Consider the following 18719-nt stretch of genomic DNA (forward strand, 5'->3'; position numbering starts at 1 on the left):
CGTTCGGATGCTCAGAGGGACCCGCAGTCGCAGTTAATTCATCCCTCCGCACTGGCTCTGTCTGAGGGGAGAGCCTTCTGTTTCTTACGCTGTCCTCCTCACCTCCCGTCCAGCCTCAACACCCTTCCCATTCCTCTCTCGGGCCAGCTCTGCGGCCACCTCCGACAGGAAGCCCTCCCTGTTTGCAAGCAGGAGTGACTGCCTTCCTGCAGTTCCCACAGCGCCTCCTGTCTGTCACACTGTCGGTGGCAACGTGGGCTCACGCGGCTCGCGTCACGAGCACGGGGCCAGGGTGTTCATGTCTGTGTCTCCGCGGCCCGCACGTGGTGGGTGCTCGACAAAATAGCTGATGAATGAGGTGGAGGCTGAGGACTTAGGTCTAGATCAGGGGTCCTCAAACTTTTTAAACAGGGGGCCAGTTCCCTGTCCCTCAGACCATTGGAGGGCCGGACTATAGTTTAAAAAAAAAACTATGAACCAATTCCTATGCGCACTGCGGGCCTGGGACGCGTCGGCTGCTAAGCAGGACAGGCAGCGGCCCCCGGCGGGCCGGATCCATGTCCTCGGCGGCCGCATGTGGCCCGCGGGCCGTAGTTTGAGGACCCCTGGTAGAGGACTGGGGGACGAAGTAAAGATCGCTTGCCTATCAGGAAGGTGTGCACGCGGGAAGGGACTGTGCATTTGTGCCCCAGAAATCCTGAAGGCGAAGCGGGGTGTCCACCCTTTGTGGTTCCGGCCTGGCCTGGGTTCCTGGGGATCCTTTAGTCCCGGGGTTCCCTGAAAGGGCGTCGTGTTCACTCATGAAATGGCCTCTCGGGCCAGCTGTTCCGGGGGTAAAGCTGGCCGTCCAGGGCTGCCCGGGAGGCCGAGCTTCCGGCACGTGCTCCACGGGGACCCCTCCCAGGATTGACCCCTCCCGTGATGAAAGGGCGGTTTAGATACCGATGATTTCCTGCGGGGCAGGGTGTATCCCCACGTGGCCATGCTTTATAAACAGCCGTCGGTGGGCATTCCCGCCTGATTTCGAGTCCCCCCATCGCCCCCATCGGGCATGGCTGCGGGTGAGCGACCCCTCGGACGTGTCTCTCTGACGTGTCTCTCTCTCTGTTTCTTGTTCGCAGGCAGATGATGGGCCGGTTTGGTAAGTAACCCAGCGCCGGGTGCGGGTCGGGGTCTGGGCTGCAGGGCGCTGGGCTGGGAGCGGCCAGGGGTGGGGCGTGTCTGGTGGCAGGAGGACGGGGCGTGTCTGGTGGCAGGAGGACAGGGAGTCTGGGCGGCAGGAGGACGGGGAGTCTGGGCGGCAGGAGGACGGGGAGTCTGGGCGGCAGGAGGACGGGGAGTCTGGGCGGCAGGAGGACGGGGAGTCTGGGCGGCAGGAGGACGGGGAGTCTGGGCGGCAGGAGGACGGGGTGTCTGGGCAGCACGCGCTCTCACCACAGGGACTGAGACGGAGCAGAAACCAGGACAAGGGGAGGGCGGGGTGTGGCTCCTACACGGAGCCCCGTTCGCCCAGAGGCTGTCTTCATGGGGTGAACGCCTAGTCTTTCACCCCAAAACCTTCAGCTCAGCGGATTCCTTGGGGTCGGCAGCCTGGGCTCCGGGCCCCGCGGGGCGCCCTCCGGCCCGCTCCTTGCCCTCTCTGGTCCTCGCCGGTGACGTGGGTTCGGCGGCGGCTGCTGAGCGGCTCCCGTGAGCTGATGAGTGTGTGCCCACTGGGCCGGCCCCCGCTCTTCCCGTGGGGCCATGGATCCTGTGAGTTTGCATTCTGTTCCCGCCCTGCTTCAGCCCCACGACCCCATCGTCCCCTCAGCGAGCGATGGCGGGTAACGGGGCAGCGTGCGGCAGCGGGTCAACCCAGCGGCACCTGAGCGGGGCTCACTGCTTTGCGGGGAGCATCGACCCCGAATGCCGTGTTCTCCAGCGAGCGGGGTGGGGAGCGTGGCTGTTAGAAGGAAAAGTGGACCCGAATGGAAGCTGGCCCGGAGCTGGGGGGCCGTCCCCCGGCGTGGCCCCCTGGCTCGTAGCCCTGGGTTCCCGTGGGGGCCTGGGGCGCATCAGGCTCCCGTGGGAACAGAGCTCTTGATCCTCCAAGGCCTGGACGTGAGGAGAGGCAGCAGCCTGGGGTCCTGAGCTGTCGTATTTGGGCCGTGAAACGGGCCGGGAAGTCCCGTCTCCACTGTGTTCTAAGCAGCAGGGCAGGGCTTGCTGACGTTTTTATGAATAATTTAAAGGGTGGGTGCCGAGTCCAGCTGCTGAGGGCGCCGGACAGCTGTGGGCAGTACAGCCCCTGGGGGCCCACGCAGGACGCCCCAGGAGACTGGCATCGTGGGCAGCCTGGCCCTGCCCCGTGTTGGGGTGGAGACCCGTCTGGGGCGCATGCACCCTCCCGTGGCCTCCCTGTCCTTCCTGCATGGAGAGCCCGGGCCGGTGGATGGTGGAGGCGCAGAGGTGACGGGTGGGACCCTCGGGCGTTGTGAACTGTGGTCTGTGGTTTTCTGTGCCACTTCCGTGTCGGGGACGGGCCTGGTTGGAGGCGGGGGGACTTGGGGGCTGTGCGCCCCCTCGGTGGACAGAGGGCCTGGGGGATGCCGCTGTGCCGCGAGCGCAGGGAGGGCGTGTGGGGGCAGGCAGGGCGCTGCGCGCAGCAGCCGGTTGGCCTCATTCCTCCGCAGGCTCCGCGTGCGTGTGCGATGCCAGCAGGCCATTCGTGGGTGGCAGGCAATTAGTTGGTCCCTGGTGGCTGCGCTGACGCACGCGCCGGGTCTCCTGGTTACCCAGGCGCAGCCTCGGGCGGAGGGTGCCCTCAGCCCCGCTCAGCCCTCTCCTGGGTTCCTCTGTACTGTCATTGGGGCCGGGCGTTCTAACGCACCCCTTCCCCCCTCGCTCTTCTCCTCACCACCCCTCACCTCGTTTTAAGACAAAGCCACGGTCCTAGCGGTGGCCCTTAAGGTCCTGCAGCCACACCCCTCCCCTCCGCTCTGGCCTCTTCGCTCCCCTGCGCGCCGGCCCACCGTGGCTCCCTCTCTGCGCCCGGGACCTCTCCCTCCACGTCCCCCCATGGCTCACTCGCTCAGCTCCTCCGCTCTCCCTCAGACGCCGCTTATCCAGGGCCCTCCCTGACCCCCTGTCCCGAGTGGCCACCCTCTGCCCCCCGCACCTTTACTCACGGCTCTGCTCCTCACATCAGTGGTACTCACCTGGGGCCCTGCCACGTGGGCAGACACGGGGTACCAGGCGGTGTGGGGACCCCAGCCCTCCCCCTTTCCGTCCGCACGTGGCTGCCTGAACGGTAAGCGTCCTGTGGGCGGGAGCCAGGCTCCCTCGCCCGCATTGCCGGGAGCTTCCGGAACACCGGGCAGACCTCCGTGGCCGAGGTTCCCCCCTCCCCCCGGGCTTCCAAGAAGCGTGTTCTCTGCCTCAGTTTCTCACATAAGCACTCCGAGCCAGGGAGGGAGGGTGCCCTCTGCCCCGCCCGCCCTGCCCCCCGCTCCTGACCTCATCCCTCTTCTGCCGAGGTGGGATGGGAGGCCCTTGTCTCCCCAGGGGAGTTGGGGAGCTGCAGCCTGGTCTCCATGGCAACCGGTTTGCTGCCTGCCTGTCTCCAAGGCGCCCCTCCCCCTCCTGGGCTTCTTCCCAGAGCCCCTTCCCGGGAGCGGGGGAGATGGGAGGAGAAGCTTTCCTCCCCGCTCCGGACCCCTCCCCATCACATCCCCCCTCTGCCAGGAGAGCAGTGTTCACACCCCTCCTGGGGCCTCCCGGGCTCCCCACCCTGTGGACCCAGCCCCCCCCCCCGCCCCACCCATGTCCTTGGGCCTTGACCTTGGATGCCTCTAGGGACCAGGCTGATAGCATGGGAGAGGGAAGTGGCTGCAATAGAGTGCTGTCCGTCGGCCTCTGTTGGGGGGCAGTGGGCGTGGTGGGGTCTGTGTCCAGCCCACACTCCGTGTCCACAGGCGGCTGGTTGATGCCACAGGGGAGTGTTGCACCAGCTCCCAGCTCCTTAAGAGCAGCCAGGAATTCAGGGCTGTGGGCAAATCTTCCAACACAAAAAACAAAAAACAGAAACAACCTCGTCTGGACCAAAGGAGACGTCCCTGCGGGTGGAGCGTGGCAGACACGGGCCGCCTGTCGGGCCTGGTCCTCCCGGTCCGCGGGGGGGAGGGCCTGTGTTCGCTCCCCCTGTGCGAGGAGCCACCTGCCTGAAGTCAGGGGACTTGAAGTCGCCACTGGGATTGACACGGGTCTGTGTCCGCTGCCAAGGCCAGGCGCGTGGTGCAGCCAAGGCGGGCGGCGTGGTGACGCGATGCCCCTCGCCTGCCTCGGGGAGCCCAGCGGGGGCCCAGCTAAATATACCCTCTGACGTCAGCGCCGCTCCCCCACGCGCTTCTCAGCCTGCCCTGGAATTGGTGCTTTGCTTCCGGAAGATCAGCCCCCGCCGGCTCTCATCGAGTGAGTCCTAGTCGCTCATAACACAGCTCGCTGCGGCAGGAAGGCTTCTGCGCGCTGGGCCTTATGGTCGTGTCCCCCGCCCCCCCCAACGTAGGCACACGCCGTCCCCAGGTTCGTGTGTGTACATATCACACACACACCTTCCTTCTCTCCCTTGTCTTTGCCTCTCCCCTCCTCTCCTCCCCCTAAACCAAGAGACTCCCTGGGCTGGGCAGGGCTGGGAGCCGCTCCTGCCCCTGGGTGCCCCTGCCCCTGGGTGCCCCTGCCCCTGGGTGCCCCTGCCCCTGGGTGCCCCTGCCCCTGGATGCCCCTGCCCCTGGGTACCCCTGCCCCTGGGTGCCCCTGCCCCTGGATGCCCCTGCCCCTGGGTGCCCCTGCCCCTGGGTGCCCCTGCCCCTGGGTGCCCCTGCCCCTGGATGCCCCTGCCCCTGGGTGCCCCTACCCCTGGATGCCCCTGCCCCTGGGTGCCCCTGCCCCTGGATGCCCCTGCCCCTGGGTGCCCCTGCCCCTGGATGCCCCTGCCCCTGGGTGCCCCTGCCCCTGCGTGCCCCTGGCCCTGCGTGCCCCTGGCCCTGCGTGCCCCTGCCCCTGGGTGCCCCTGCCCCTGGATGCCCCTGCCCCTGGGTGCCCCTGCCCCTGGGTGCCCCTGGCCCTGGGTGCCCCTGCCCCTGGGTGCCCCTGCCCCTGGGTGCCCCTGGCCCTGGGTGCCCCTGGCCCTGGGTGCCCCTGCCCCTGGATGCCCCTGCCCCTGGATGCCCCTGTCCCTGGATGCCCCTGCCCCTGGATGCCCCTGTCCCTGGGTGCCCCTGCCCCTGGATGCCCCTGCCCCTGGGTGCCCCTGCCCCTGGGTGCCCCTGCCCCTAGATGCCCCTGCCCCTAGATGCCCCTGTCCCTGGGTGCCCCTGCCCCTGGGTGCCCCTGCCCCTAGATGCCCCTGCCCCTGGATGCCCCTGTCCCTGGATGCCCCTGCCCTCGGGTTCTGAGCACCGAGCACCTTCCTTTCAGGGCCAGGGGGCGGGCAGGGGATGGAGCAGGGCCGGGGTGCTTCCTCCAGGAGCCCTGCCTTTTCTCTCATTGCCCCTGCCCCCCCTCCCCGCCCCCTCAGGCCGCACAGTCCAGGAGCACCCCTGAGCCGGCCCTGGCTCCGGGCTCCTGGCCACCCCCAGGCTGGCGGAGGAGCTTCCCACCCACCCCACTGCGCTGGGCTTGCAGCCCGAGAACTCCACACTGGGGTTTGGGCCTAAGCCCTGGCTCTCTACTGACCTCAGAAACAGGGGGGGACAGGAGCTCCTTCAGGACAGAAGTCAGGAGCCCCAGGCCCTTCCAAATGCTCTTCTGCTCCCCCACGGCCCTGCGTCCCCCCTGGAGGCCTCAGCCCTCCTGCCGGGTCCAGCGGCTCCCCACGGCCCTGTGTCCCCCCTGGAGGCCTCAGCCCTCCTGCCGGGTCCAGCAGTTTCTCACGGCCCTGCGTCCCCCCTGGAGGCCTCAGCCCTCCTGCCGGGTCCAGCGGCTCCCCACGGCCCTGCGTCCACCTGGTCTCTGTCCTGTCCCGTCCTGTTGCCCGGTGGCCGGAGAGAGTGCAGGGAACCAGCGGCAGAGTGCCAGCCTCGAGGCCCTGCGGTCCAGCCGGCCGTGCGGAGCAGACAGATAAAAGCAAAACGTACCCAAGCAGTGGTCGGGCACGAGGCCCATGCCAGGGAGAGGAGGGCCGGGGCAGTGGCTGCTCTCTCCGGGCCAGGAAGGCCCCGCAGGAGGTGGTGCCCGAGAGCACCCGCAGGAGGTGAGCACCCGCAGGAGCTGAGGCAGGCGCACAGCAGGCGCACAGGCCTGTGGCGAGCAGGTGACAGCCTAGGAGCCCGGAAGCTGGTTGGTGGAGTGAAGTCAGGGAGGGGGTGTGTGTGTGTGGGAGAGACGCTGAGCCCTTTGAGTCCCGAGGGCCCGCTGGAGGGAGAATGAGCTGTACTTTAAGAGGATGAGAAGCTGTTGGTGACTTCATTCTGCACAGGGTTGGGGGGGACGCAAGAAAGGGTCCGATTTGCACTTTGAAGAGCTTCTCTGCTCGGTTGGGAGACTGGCTCCCGGGGCTCGGAGTGGGGGCGGGAGGTCTGCGAAGCTGCGCCCAGGTGAGGGCGAGGGGGCTGTGTGGGGCGGCCATGGCCCGCGGCGGGGAGCGGTGTCCGGCGGACCCCCAGGATTTACTGTTAGGGAGCGTGGGACAGGACGCCTCCGTCCTCGGTGAGGGGCGGCCGTCCATGCTGCCGGGTGTCGTGTGGGAAGATGGACCCGCGGGGGCGCCTTCCCCGCGGCGCCTGCTCTCGGCCCTGCAGGAGCTGAAGGCATCCAGGCAGGGGTGGCCGTCCCGTCCTGAGGCGGGCGCCGCCCCTTCCTGGGACAGAGGGCGCGGGGACGGAGCAGCACGCGGTGCCTCACCCTCTCCCCGTGTCCCCCACGCAGAGCGGGACGCCTTCGACACGCTGTTCGACCACGCCCCGGACAAGCTGAACCTGGTGAAGAAGGTAAGCGCATCGTGGGCTTCCTCGTCTGTTACAGCTCCCGCTCGGGCCGGGAAGAAGGTGGGACAGGTGTGACGTCTCAAAACATCTGCCACGTGGGTGGGAGTGTAACTATGGTTAAAACGTAAGGACAGGCCGTAGAATTAGCAGCTTTGAGCTCTGTCTCCACGTCCTGGGCACCTTTCCGCGCACCTGCCGCGTCCGTGGGGTGCGTTCCCCGCCCAGGCCCGCGGGGCAGGGCGCTCCCATCGAGGCTTCCTTTCCGTGGGAAATGTTTCTAAGCGAGTCAGCCGCTGGCTCTTGCTGGCCTCGCTCCTGCGAAGCTCGTCACAGCCGGCTCGGCCCAGAGGTTCTGCACGTGGACGTGGCCGTGGCCCTCAGACAGGAGCGCAGAGGACAGGCCTCACCATCAGCCACGCCGCGGGTGGAAAACCCCCTCGAACCCAAGGCTCTGCAGTCGGGGCTGGGGAATAAGGAGCTTCGGGGGCAGGAGGGGGGGTCCTGCCAGGAAGGCTTGTTCTCCCAGGAGGAATGGCGTCTCGCCCGCGGCACGTGCTTACCTGAGCCCCCGCAGACGTCCCTGCGCACGGCTTCCTGCCGTCCTGTGGAACCTGGCCGTGAGGTCGCCAGTGACTCAGAAGAGAGCTCTTTGTCTAGGACACTTTCCGCAACACGTTTCTCTCTTTTTTGTTTTAAATATGCGTTATTGGTTTGAGAGAGGTGGGGAGGGAGAAGGAGAGAGAGAGAGGGAGAAGCATTGATTTGAGAGAGAGAAACACTGATCGGCAACCCTCCATATGCACCCCAACTGGTGATCGAACCCATAACCCCGGCATGTGCTCTGACTGGGAATCTAACCGGCAATCTTTCGGTACACGGACGACGCTCCAACTAACTGAGCCACCTGGCCAGGGCCAAACAGCTTTCTTAATGCAGGACTTGTCAGAGGCTTTAAGAGGCTGACGTGCCTGGAATTCTCCAAGAGGGCTTGGCCGGAAGCATTTTCCAAGCTTGTTTGTCCGTCCTGAGATCTGTCCGTCCTGAGATCTGCTTATCTATTTACTTGGGGTGGAACACATCGCACCTGTGGCACTGCCTTTGGGAAATGCTGGTCCAGGTGGGGCAGTGGGATCTGCAGGTAGTTCTGGGACACGCTTTGCAGAAGGCCGCGGATCATCCCGCTGGCCTCGGCATGGAGCCTCGTTGGCATCCTTGCGTCATGCGGGACAGACCTGGGGCCTCTGGGCAGTGCCCCCCGCCACCCCCGCGCTGGCCACACCTGGCCCCAGGGCCCTGCCAGGGCTGGTTCGGTGGACGATTGAAATCCGGGTCCCCGCTCATCAGCTGTGTGAGCTGAGCCACATTGTGCCCTGCCTCAGTTTCCCCATCTGCCATGTAGGACAGAGGCAGCCGCCGCCTCGCAGGGGCGCTCGCTGTCCGGGTAAAGTGTGCCCACGTCCAGCAAGGGCCCGGCACGCGGCACTCGGTCCCTAGAGCGCACTGACCGGCTGGGCAGGTAAGCGGAGCTCCTGTCCTGCCGTAGAAATGATCCGAACTCGCTCTTCACGAGGACCCCTGGGGCACTGGCCGCTTAGCACCGAACAAGACCAAACCCTTCATCTGCCGACAGCTCCCCCCCCTCCCCCAGAGCTGCTGTGAGAGCTTCCCTGCACCCAGACTTAATGCAGGGGCCCCTGCCCCCCTGTCCAGGTCTTCCCAGCCACCCCTCCTACTCTGTCCCATCCCACCCACGTCCAGCCACGGCCTGAAGGTCCCAAAGGGTTCGCACTCATGTGTGTGGCCGGGGCCTGCTCTGCCTCCCCACCCCCGCTCCTGACCCTCCCCCACCCCCCGGCCCAGCGCAAACCCCCTCCCGGCCCCCACCTCCACGGCGGGAGCCCCGCGCCTCTCCCGTGAGCCCCTCACCAGCATCCCCGTCTCCTTCCACTCCTTGGCCTTGTCTCGACGTCGCTGTCCCTGTTGCTAGGTGTGTGCATGAAGGATTATGTCACGGGCCTGCGGGGTGGGCTCTGGCCTGCTGGCCGGTGTCCCCAGCACCCAGCAGAGGGTGGCACATGGTGGTGGCTCCGTAAAATCGAGCAGAAGGAATGTGGAAAGGACCTCGCGTCCAGGGGCGGGGTGGGTGGGGGCGGATTGAGTTTCCACGAAAGCTGGGTGTCGTGGCTGAGAAAGTTCACAGGGACAGGTGTGCAAACGCCCGCCTCCCGAGACCACGCCTGGCCCACCCGTTCCTGAAGCCGGGAGGCTGTGGTCCAGGCAGCCTTTCTCTCCATCTTTCATGGTCAAGGTGACGCCTAGGGCACATTTACAAGTCCAGTGCCCTCCCCTGGCGGGTGTGTCCTGCGGGGCCTGGGTGGGCGCGTGAGCCCGTGGCTTGGCGATCAGGGATGCGTTTCCTTCTTCAGCCGGGAGGGTTTGGGGCGCAGTCTCATGAAAACCAGGGGTTATTGTAAGAACATTTCGTTTTAAACATGAGATTTTTATTTCAGTCAACAGAGGGGATTAGGGAAGTGTTTCCCAAAGCCAGGGGCGGATGCGTGCCATCGATCCCGGGCAGGAGCTGGTCCCTTAGCCCCTGTCCCATCGACCCCGGGCGGGAGCTGGTCCCTTAGCCCCTGTCCCATCGACCCCGGGCAGGAGCTGGTCCCTCAGCCCCTGTCCCATCGACCCCGGGCGGGAGCTGGTCTCAGCCCCTGTCCCATTGATCCCGGGCGGGAGCTGGTCTCAGCCCCTGTCCCATTGATCCTGGGCGGGAGCTGGTCCCACAGCCCCTGTCCCATTGATCCTGGGCGGGAGCTGGTCCCACAGCCCCTGTCCCATTGATCCTGGGCGGGAGCTGGTCCCTCAGCCCCTGTCCCATCGACCCCGGGCGGGAGCTGGTCCCTCAGCCCCTGTCCCATTGATCCTGGGCGGGAGCTGGTCTCAGCCCCTGTCCCATTGATCCTGGGCGGGAGCTGGTCCCTCAGCCCCTGTCCCTTTGCCTCGGGGGAGCTGGTCTCAGACCCCCCTCCCCCCGTCCCTTTGCCTCTGCAGTCTCTCATCACATTCGTGAACAAGCACCTGAACAAGCTGAATTTGGAGGTGACAGAGCTGGAGACCCAGGTGAGTGTGTTCTGGGTGGGAGTCTCCGATCCCAGGGGCCCCGTGAGCAAACCAGCTGCCATTAGCTCGTCCGGCGGGAACGCCCACCTGCAGCGCCAGCCCGGCCGCCCGCGCCGTCTCGCAGGCCTCTCCGCCTTTCTCTCCCGGGGCCCTCGGAGCAAAGCCCACAGACTGAGTGGTTTAGACCAGTGGTCGCCAACGGTGGTCCGCGGGCGCCTGTGGTCCGTGAGGTCCGGAAGGTTGGCGACCGCTGGTTTAGGCAACAGACATCTGGTCTCTCCCAGTTCTGGAGGCGGAAGTCCCGGCAGAGGCAGGGCAGGGCTGGTGACCCTGCAAACACTTTTTTAAAAAAAAATTTTTTATTGACTTTTTTTTACAGAGAGAAAGTGAGAGAGATAGAGAGTTAGAAACATCAATGAGAGAGAAACATCGATCAGCTGCCTCCTGCACACCCCCCACTGGGGATGTGCCCGCAACCAAGGTACATGCCCTTGACCGGAATCGAACCTGGGACCCTTGAGTCCACATGCTGACGCTCTATCCACTGAGCCAAACAGGTTAGGGCTGCAAACACTTTTTAATACTGACCCAAGCCGTGTTCTGGGTGGGAGGGCTCAACTATATATATATATATATATTGTTGTTGTTAATCCTCACCCCAGGATAGTTTCCATTGCTTTTTAGAGATAGTGGGAGGGACAGAGAGAGAAACGTTGATGAGGGAGAGACACGTTGATTGGTTGCCTCCTGCACAGGCCCTGGCCGGGGCCTGGGATCGAACCTGCAAGCCAGGGCTTTTTCACGTTGGATGTGTCGTTAGCGATGCGTGTAACATCTGCGGGGTTTGGTACCACACGAGGCAGCACTGATGCAGGTACAGGGAGGATTCATTCTGCAAACAGGCAGCGTGCCCTCGCCGCACCGCTGCACACAGCGCACAGCCCTGCATGCGTCTTCCCTTCCTCAGGGCTGGCTGGGAGACGGCTCTTGTCTGGCTTACGGGCTGTAAGAATGCAGCATCTAATCCGTGGGCTTTCACTGGGGAGCGGGGGGCGGGTCGGCATCTCTCACCTCCGAACTGTTCAAGCGGCCCCCCCCCCCCCCACTTTCTCTCAAAATGAAAACAGCGCTGTGGGATACGGTTCCCGCAGCCGGCGGGCGCCAAGACAAAACCTCATTTCCCCGGGATTAGCCGGCTGGATTCTGGAGCCGCGAGGCCCGCCGCCGGGTGCTGATCCTCTGAAGCCCGCTGATTGCATTCACTCCGCGCTCTAACTTTTCTCATTTGCTTTTCTAATTAAAAAAGTAATTCGGGTTCATTGTAGGGAAGTCTGAGACTGCAGATAAGCGGGACAAAGGAAACCCTCCGCAGTGGCATCTGTGCCGGGGGCTCGTTCCAGACCTTTCTCCACACGCACGGGTAGTCCTCGCGGGCGGCGGGTCTGTCTGGGAACGCCCAGCGCCCGTATACGAACTGACAGGTCGAAACCCCCCTCCTCCCTCCCCTCTGTCCCTCCATCGTCCTCTCCAGGGGTCACTCTAGGTCACCGTGCGATGGACATTTTTCTAGATATTTTATGTCCATAAATGTATTTTCTAGATGGCACTGGATCACACTGCACTGCTGTTTGTAATTTTTTCCCCTTTCAATCTATTTGTATTGATTTCAGAGACGAAGGGAGAGGGAGAGAGAGACAGAAACATCCATGATGAGAGAGAATCATGGATCTGCTGCCTCCTGCACGCCCCACACACTGCGGATCCAGCCCGCAACCCGGGCGTGTGCCCTGACCGGGAATCCAACCCTGACTGCCTGGTTCATGGGTCCATGCTGAACCCCTGAGCCCCGCCGGCCGGCCCGGCTCCTCGCTTTGAGTGGACGCGGAGCAGTGCCGCTCCGTGCGCCGTCCACAGCGTCACCGCGTGTGTGCTGTAGTTTGCAGACGGCGTGTACCTGGTTCTGCTCATGGGCCTGCTGGAGGACTACTTCGTGCCCCTGCACAACTTCTACCTGACCCCGGACAGCTTCGACCAGAAGGTACGCGCGTCTCCGCCACACGGTCAGGTGCCCCGCAGCCCGCTCAGGGACCAGGCGCATTCTGCAGACATAAAGCTGCACCACAGGTGGCCTCGCGGTTAGACAGGGCCCACGTGAAAGAAGGAAACCCGACGCCTCGTCCTCTCCCGGGCATTTCCCACCGGCAAGATGGTCCTTAATAATCGTGGTCAATGTTGGTGCAGTTGCCCGCCCGTCCCCTGTACATGCCACGCGGGCACCACGGCTGGGTGCCCTGGGGCCTTGGTCATTGCAGAGACCACTCTGTCCACGCTTGCTCCCCTCTGTCCTTTTGGAGGAGAGTGGGGGCAGCGGGTGGGCTGGGCAGCGTGGCCCCGGCGTTAACCCCACACCCTTGCAGGTCCACAACGTGTCCTTCGCCTTTGAGCTGATGCTGGACGGGGGGCTCCAGAAACCCAAGGCCCGGCCAGAAGGTAAGGCCCGCCCCGGTGCCTGGGGAGGCGGGCGGCAGGGAAGGGTGGCCAGACCCCCAGGTGGCCGGGGGCCCCTCTGAGGTTAGACTCTGAGCGGGTGGCTCACAGGCCGCTGTGCTGACCCCGGCTGTCCATGCCCCGTGGCCCCATGCTCCCGGCTTTGGGACCAGGCGGGCTGCGCTGACGGAGCCACCCATGCCCGGTCTTCAGTAGCCAGGTGACCCAGAGGCCTCAGGGTTTAATGGCGTCTCAGGGCCGGTGCTCGGGCTGGGATTTGCGTCATGGCCGAAGCACAGCAGAGGCTTGCTTTACTGCCTGAAAGGCTGCCAGGCGGTGTCCCCGATGGCCAGCGAACGGCGATGCTCGTGAGCAGGGAGGTGGCGCGTTCACGCCCCACGAGGGGCTGAGGCCAGGCCCGGGGAGGCCCCCTCGCTGCCCCTTCCCGGCCGCTGTGTCCGGTGGCCGACTCCGGGTTCTCCGCCTCGAGGGAGCGTCTGAATCCCAGAAGGCTTCTCCAAGAACAGATTCCGACACGGGGCTGTGGGATGGCCCGACAAGTCCCATTTGTAACAAGTCCCAGGTGACGCCAGTGCCCCGGGTCCGGGAACCCGCTTTGAGAACCGCTGTCCTCGGCCCAGCATGAGCTCTGGGCGGGATGTGTTCATTCCTCTCTCGACGCCCATCCAGGGACAGGAATGCTGACCTGTGATCCATGAACCACAGCCCCCGCCCCCGGGGCCCAGGCACTTGTCTGAGGTCACAGCGTATGTGAGGGCCAGAACCCGGTGCCCTTCCCCCACCGCAGCCCCCCGCCGCCTGGGCCCGGAGGGAGCTGACATGCCCCAGTGTCCTGGGCAGGCCACACCACACGCCCAACTTCAGGGGTGGGACGGCAGCTGCCACCTTCCCGCCCCAGGGGGCCCGGCCCCGCGGCACCCGTGGTCCTGGCGCAGGTGAGCCTGCGGTGTGTGGTCCCCAGCAAGTGTCCTGAGCTGCTGTAGACCCCACTCCACGCAGATGCCCCTGGTCGTCACACTAGTCCCCATGCACATCCTAAGGGGACGGAGGGGCACCTGTGCTGGCCACCCCAGGGCTCATCGCTCAGGTGGCTCCCGGGGGCCCGCGGGAGACGTGTGTCTGGGATGCACTGCCCAGAGCGGCCCGGATGATGCTCTGCTGCAGCCACGCGTGGCCCAGGCCCCCGGCGCCAGGCCCAGGTGCGTCCCCGTAACGCGCCCTGTTTCCTCTGCAGACGTGGTGAGCCTGGACCTCAAGTCCACCCTGCGGGTCCTTTACAACCTGTTCAACAAGTACAAGAACGCAGAGTGACTCGCGGCGGCGGCCCTGTGCTCCCCACCAGCCCACGTCTCTCCCTACTCCCCCACCCCCACCCTCTGGGGTTGTTGCCCCGACCTCCTGCCCCTGAGGCCTCGCTTCTCTGGGCTCCCGGCTGAGTCAGCGGCCGTCGGCCTGGATCAGACGACGAAAAGGATGAAAAGGAAAAACGCCGGAACCCAGGCCCCTCAGCCCGCGGGAGGGCTGCCCGCGTTCCACCTGACGGCACCATTAGGGGTCACAGCCGTCGTCCGAGAGGCCCGGCGGCTCGGCCATCCTGGCGGGACCTCCCGGGAGCGCTCTCCTCGGAACGAGGCCTTCTTAGTAAAAAGCGTTTTGCAGTTTTTAAAAACTCCATCAAGTCCCAGAAGCCTTTGCTGTGGCAGGAATGGCCCCCCACACGTTCCTGCTTCGTGGCCACTCCGTTGTGTTCATCTCGTTTTCGCACAAACTTCTAAGGTCCAGATGCCTCGCCGCCCGCCGCCCAGGGAGGGGCCCCGCCCAGGGGGTGCCTCTGTGTCTGTGCCGGTGGGCAGGTGGGAGCGGGTCCGCCGATCACCCACCTCAGGGCCCTCTGAGAGCGGATGCCGTTTAGAAATGTCAAAAGCAGGCGTATCCCCTCGCTCAGGGCGCCGCGACGGAGCCGCAGCCTGGGCAGCTCAGACGACAGAGTTTATCCTCTCGGCTCCGGCCCGGAAGCCGAGAGCCCGGTGGGCAGCGTCGGTTCCTTCGGAGCCTCCCTCCTTGGCCTGCAGACCCCTGTCCTCCCCATGGTCCGCCCGGGCGTCCCTCTGTGTGTGTGCGTGCCCTGATCACTCCGTACAAGGACACTAGTCATGTTGGGCTACACCCAGCCATGTGACCTAATTTCACCGGCATCACCTCAGGTGGTCCTTTCTGAGGCCCCGGGGGTTAGGGCCCCAGTGGGTTCTGGGGGGCCACGGCAGCCCCTCCTAGAGGGAGCCAGGCTTTCCTCTCGATCCAGGAGTCTTGGCACCTCCCCTGGGGCACCTGCAGGAGATGCTGCTCACTCACCTCCGTGCTGCCCACCCCCGTGCTCCCCGTGGCGCAGGGGAGAGATGGGGAGGCACCCGCTGGGGTTCAGCCCCCAAACCTCGGTCCCCAGCGCCCCAGCTGGGGTTTATGATGTGGGTGCGAACCCCAGGGAGGCCCCTGCAATCAGCCTGCTCGCCCCTTCTCTTTGATGGTCGCCTTCCCGCAGGAGACAGGCTGTGGAGAACATGGCTCCTGTTCAGATGGCTGTCCCTGCTCAAGATTTGGAAAAGGGGGTAGTATCCCTCTCGGCCGGCTGCATGCAGGCTGGATGGGGTCAGAGCGCGGTGATGGAGGTGGCTGCCTGCGGGGGAAAGGAACAATGAAGATGGCATTGGGTCGTCTCCTGCGGGATGCCCGGCATTGCAGGGCGGGACTGGCACGTGGCTGAGCTGGGATGGTCGGTGCCACCTTCATTGCAGCCCCTGGGGCAGGAGGCCCACTCACCTGGTGTGCTCACCCGTCCCCGGGGCCCTGCGGGGAGGAGACCAAGGAGGCAGGCCTTGGGATGGCCTGCCCGGGTGGGCAGCTCTGCGGGTTCCTGGGCCCACGCCCAGGCCAGGTGGGAGAGGGAAAGGAATAGTGAGACGGGGAACTGACTCCCCGGGGGACGGCCTCACGTGCTGACTGTCGGGGCCCATGGTGTCCGGGGAGGGTGTGATATTTCGTCCGAATTATTTTCCCGAGTTGGTTCAAAGGTGTGGGGGTGCCTTACGCACACCTGCCGAGGACCCCCACCGGCTGCACCATGTCATTTTCTTGTTCCACTTCCCAGTGTGAATCAGAACTCACAGCGTGGCCTGGACGGGTGCACCGGGGGCCAGTCCCAGGCAGAGGTCAGGTGGCCCTGGCCCGTGTGGCTCGGTTGTGTGGGCATCGTCCCCTGCACCAACAGGTCCCAGGTGTGGCTCCCCATCAGGGTTCGATCCCCAGTAGGGGGCGTGCAGGAGGCAGCTGATGGGTGTGTTGTTCTCACGTTGATGTTTCTCTCTCTCTCCCACTCCCTTCCTCTCTCCCTGAAAATCAATCAGAACAAGAAGGGTGAGCTCAGGGTCAGAGAAGCTGGGTGTCTTCTGGCGGTGCACATGTCCAGGGAGCTGTGTTTCTCTGTAGAGGGGCTCTCATCACAGGAACCCAGTGACCCCCAGACCGCTCTCCAGGCCCCGGGGAAATGCGCCTTTGTCCCGCGCTCCGGGGTGTCTTTGACCCTCCCCCACCCCTGGCCTCGGGCGCCTGCTCTGTTCCCCTTTAACAACCACAGGGATTATGCAAGCGAGAGCCAGTGTGTGCCCTGCGTCCCAGTTGGATGTGACAGAGCTGTGCTGTTTTAAAGCAACGGGACCCTTCCTCCGCCCCCCCGCCCCCCCCCGCCCCCCCCCCCGCCCCGTGTGCCAGTGTTTTATTGTCTTTATAAATCGTTTTAAGCACTGTTTACTTTGGATTTCTGGATATTAAATAAAAGCCACTCAAACCCTGCTGTGTTGTTGACCTGCCCGCCCGCGACTGCAGGAAGCTGACAGCTTCCCGGTGTGCTGAGGGCCCGCGTGCCCCGCGGCTCCGAAGCCGGCGGCGTGAGGAGAACGCGGTGTGATGGGAACAAGCCGCTGGGATTTTTTCCGAGAAAGAACCCTGTCACGGCTGTCGCTGCCTCTGTTGGGCGGCTATCGGTGGTGCCTGCCCAGTGCCGGCACCGGGCCACACGATCCCCTCCCAGCGCCGCTCCCCCGGCACCTGGCGCCCGCAGTGGGACAGGAGGTGGTGCGGAGCCAGCACACAGCGCTGTGTGGGGCTGGGGCCCCGGTGGGCTGAGGCCCGGGGTGTCATGGGCGGGAGCCGCTGGGAACGGGGGCAATCACAGCTGTGGATGAGTGATCGTGAAGCATGGAGTGGGGTGGGCACCCCAACCCCAGACACCCCACCCCCAGCCCCAGTTCCAGACCAGGACAGGAGTGGCTGGCGGCCAGTGGCACAGGCCGGAGGAGAGGCTGCTGCCTCGGTGACCCTGATGGTGGCCACATCTTCACGCTCACCTGGCCCTGCTGCCAGCCTCCCCAGCGGACGTCACGGAGGCGTCACCCGTCCCTGGGATGTTAAAACCCTGGCCACGGAGAACGGCCACCTGGGAGCTGGGCCGCAGCGCCGCCTAAAACGACTAAATTACAACCTGCTGGGAGGGCCTGGGCTCTGCTCCCGTGGGACCTGCTGGTGCTTAAAGGAACCCACCCTCTCCCTGACCCCTCCCTGACCCCTCCCTTAAATCAGGATACGGGCGGCCGAAACCGGTTTGGTTCAGTGGATAGAGCGTCGGCCTGCGGACTGAAAGGTCCCGGGTTCGATTCCGGTCAAGGGCATGTACCTTGGTTGCGGGCACATCCTCAGTGGGAGGTGTGCAGGAGGCAGCTGATCAATGTCTCTCTCTCATCGATGTTTCTGGCTCTCTATCCCTCTCCCTTCCTCTCTGTGAAATATCAATAAAATATATTTAAAAAAAAATCAGGATACGGGCGATGTCTGGGGTCAGTGGGTGTCGCGCTGGGGGAGGGGGTGTCCCTGGGCTGCTGATAAGCACCCTGCAGCCCGCAGGGCACATTCCTCTCCCCCAGCCGCGTCCCGGCCCAGATGTCTGTTGTGCTGAGACAGACGGTGGGCCCAGGCCAGCCTGCCTGCCGGCGCTTTTATTGGGTGGGACTACCGACTAGCTGATAGGACAAAGCGTCCTGGGCTCTCTCAGGCAGCAACGGCACCGAACCTGCCAGGGGTCGTGGGGTCAGTCCTGGTCAGGGGACCTTCGCCCAGTGTCCAGTGGCCCGTGACCTAGCCAGGCCACTGCCCAGAGCCCCAGAGAGAGCTGAGCATGCGGGTGATTCATAGGGTTAACTGGGTGAAGGAGGCCCGGGTGGCCGAAGGAGAGGGAGATGTGTGTGTGTGAGTGTGTGTGTGTGTGTGGGGGGAGCGGGGGGCATTGAGGACCTTCTGGAGGAGGAAGAGGGAGAAGGTCGGGCTTCAGGTCCACAGGAGCGGGGGCGGGCCCTGCACGCCAAATCCCCCGTCTTTACAGAAGTTACTCCGTCTCCATTCCTCTGGGTGGGCACCCCCGGTGTGAGCTGCATGCACTCAGGAAAGCCTCGAACTCTGCCACCCTCCCCCGGGGGCTCTGGGGGGTCCCTGCGGCCAGTGCCTGGGGCCCGGTGGCAGTACGTGGCCGCTGGCTCTCAGCAGGATTCGAGACTCTGAGAATCTAGAGAAAGAAGGGGCTTTCTGAGGTCATCCCTTTAAGCCTTCCCCAGGCAGAGCCAGCTCAGCACCGTGTCCGCCCGGCAGGTCACCGTCCCCGCCCGGCAGGGTCACTACCACGCAGGGGCTGGACTTGGGGAGCTCAGGATTTGTCAGGTTTCGTTTCAAGTGGAAATCCACTGTTTGGGGGCCTAATTCAGTTCAGTAAATCGTTCTTACCCTCACGCCTACCAGGGTTGGGCCTCGCCCTGGGGCGGGGTCCTGGGACCCCATGAGCCTCACACAGTGGGAAAATGAACGTTGGTTATGACATCTGTCAGTATCTGTCCGCGGGAGCCCACGTGGTGCCAGGCCCTGGGACAAAGGGTCCTCCAGGGGCTGTGGTGAGGACTAGGAGAGAGAACCTGCGTTCGACAAGGCAGTTCAGGAAGGCTTCCTGGAGGAGGAGGCATTTAGGCAGATGACAGGGATGAGGACTTGGCCATTTTAAAAGCTGGGGCCGGGGCTTCTGGGTGGCAGGAC

The 18719-nt window shown here is 64.7% G+C and overlaps 1 protein-coding gene across 1 annotated transcript in view; it reads left to right on the forward strand.

Moving 5' to 3' along the window:
• The window catches only part of PARVB (parvin beta), a 73862-nt gene extending 57429 nt beyond the window's left edge, over positions 1–16433 (forward strand). The window contains exons 8-13 of the mRNA XM_080662951.1: positions 1122–1141; positions 6904–6965; positions 10017–10085; positions 12022–12123; positions 12503–12575; positions 13828–16433. Of these exons, the coding sequence (XP_080519077.1) occupies positions 1122–1141; positions 6904–6965; positions 10017–10085; positions 12022–12123; positions 12503–12575; positions 13828–13904 (403 nt within the window). The 3' untranslated portion in view covers positions 13905–16433. The remainder of the gene's footprint in view (positions 1–1121; positions 1142–6903; positions 6966–10016; positions 10086–12021; positions 12124–12502; positions 12576–13827) is intronic.
• The last annotated feature ends 2286 nt before the right edge of the window (positions 16434–18719 follow it).

This window comes from Plecotus auritus (assembly GCF_963455305.1).
Source record: "Plecotus auritus genome assembly, chromosome: 3".
NCBI classification, from domain to species: Eukaryota; Metazoa; Chordata; class Mammalia; order Chiroptera; family Vespertilionidae; genus Plecotus; species Plecotus auritus.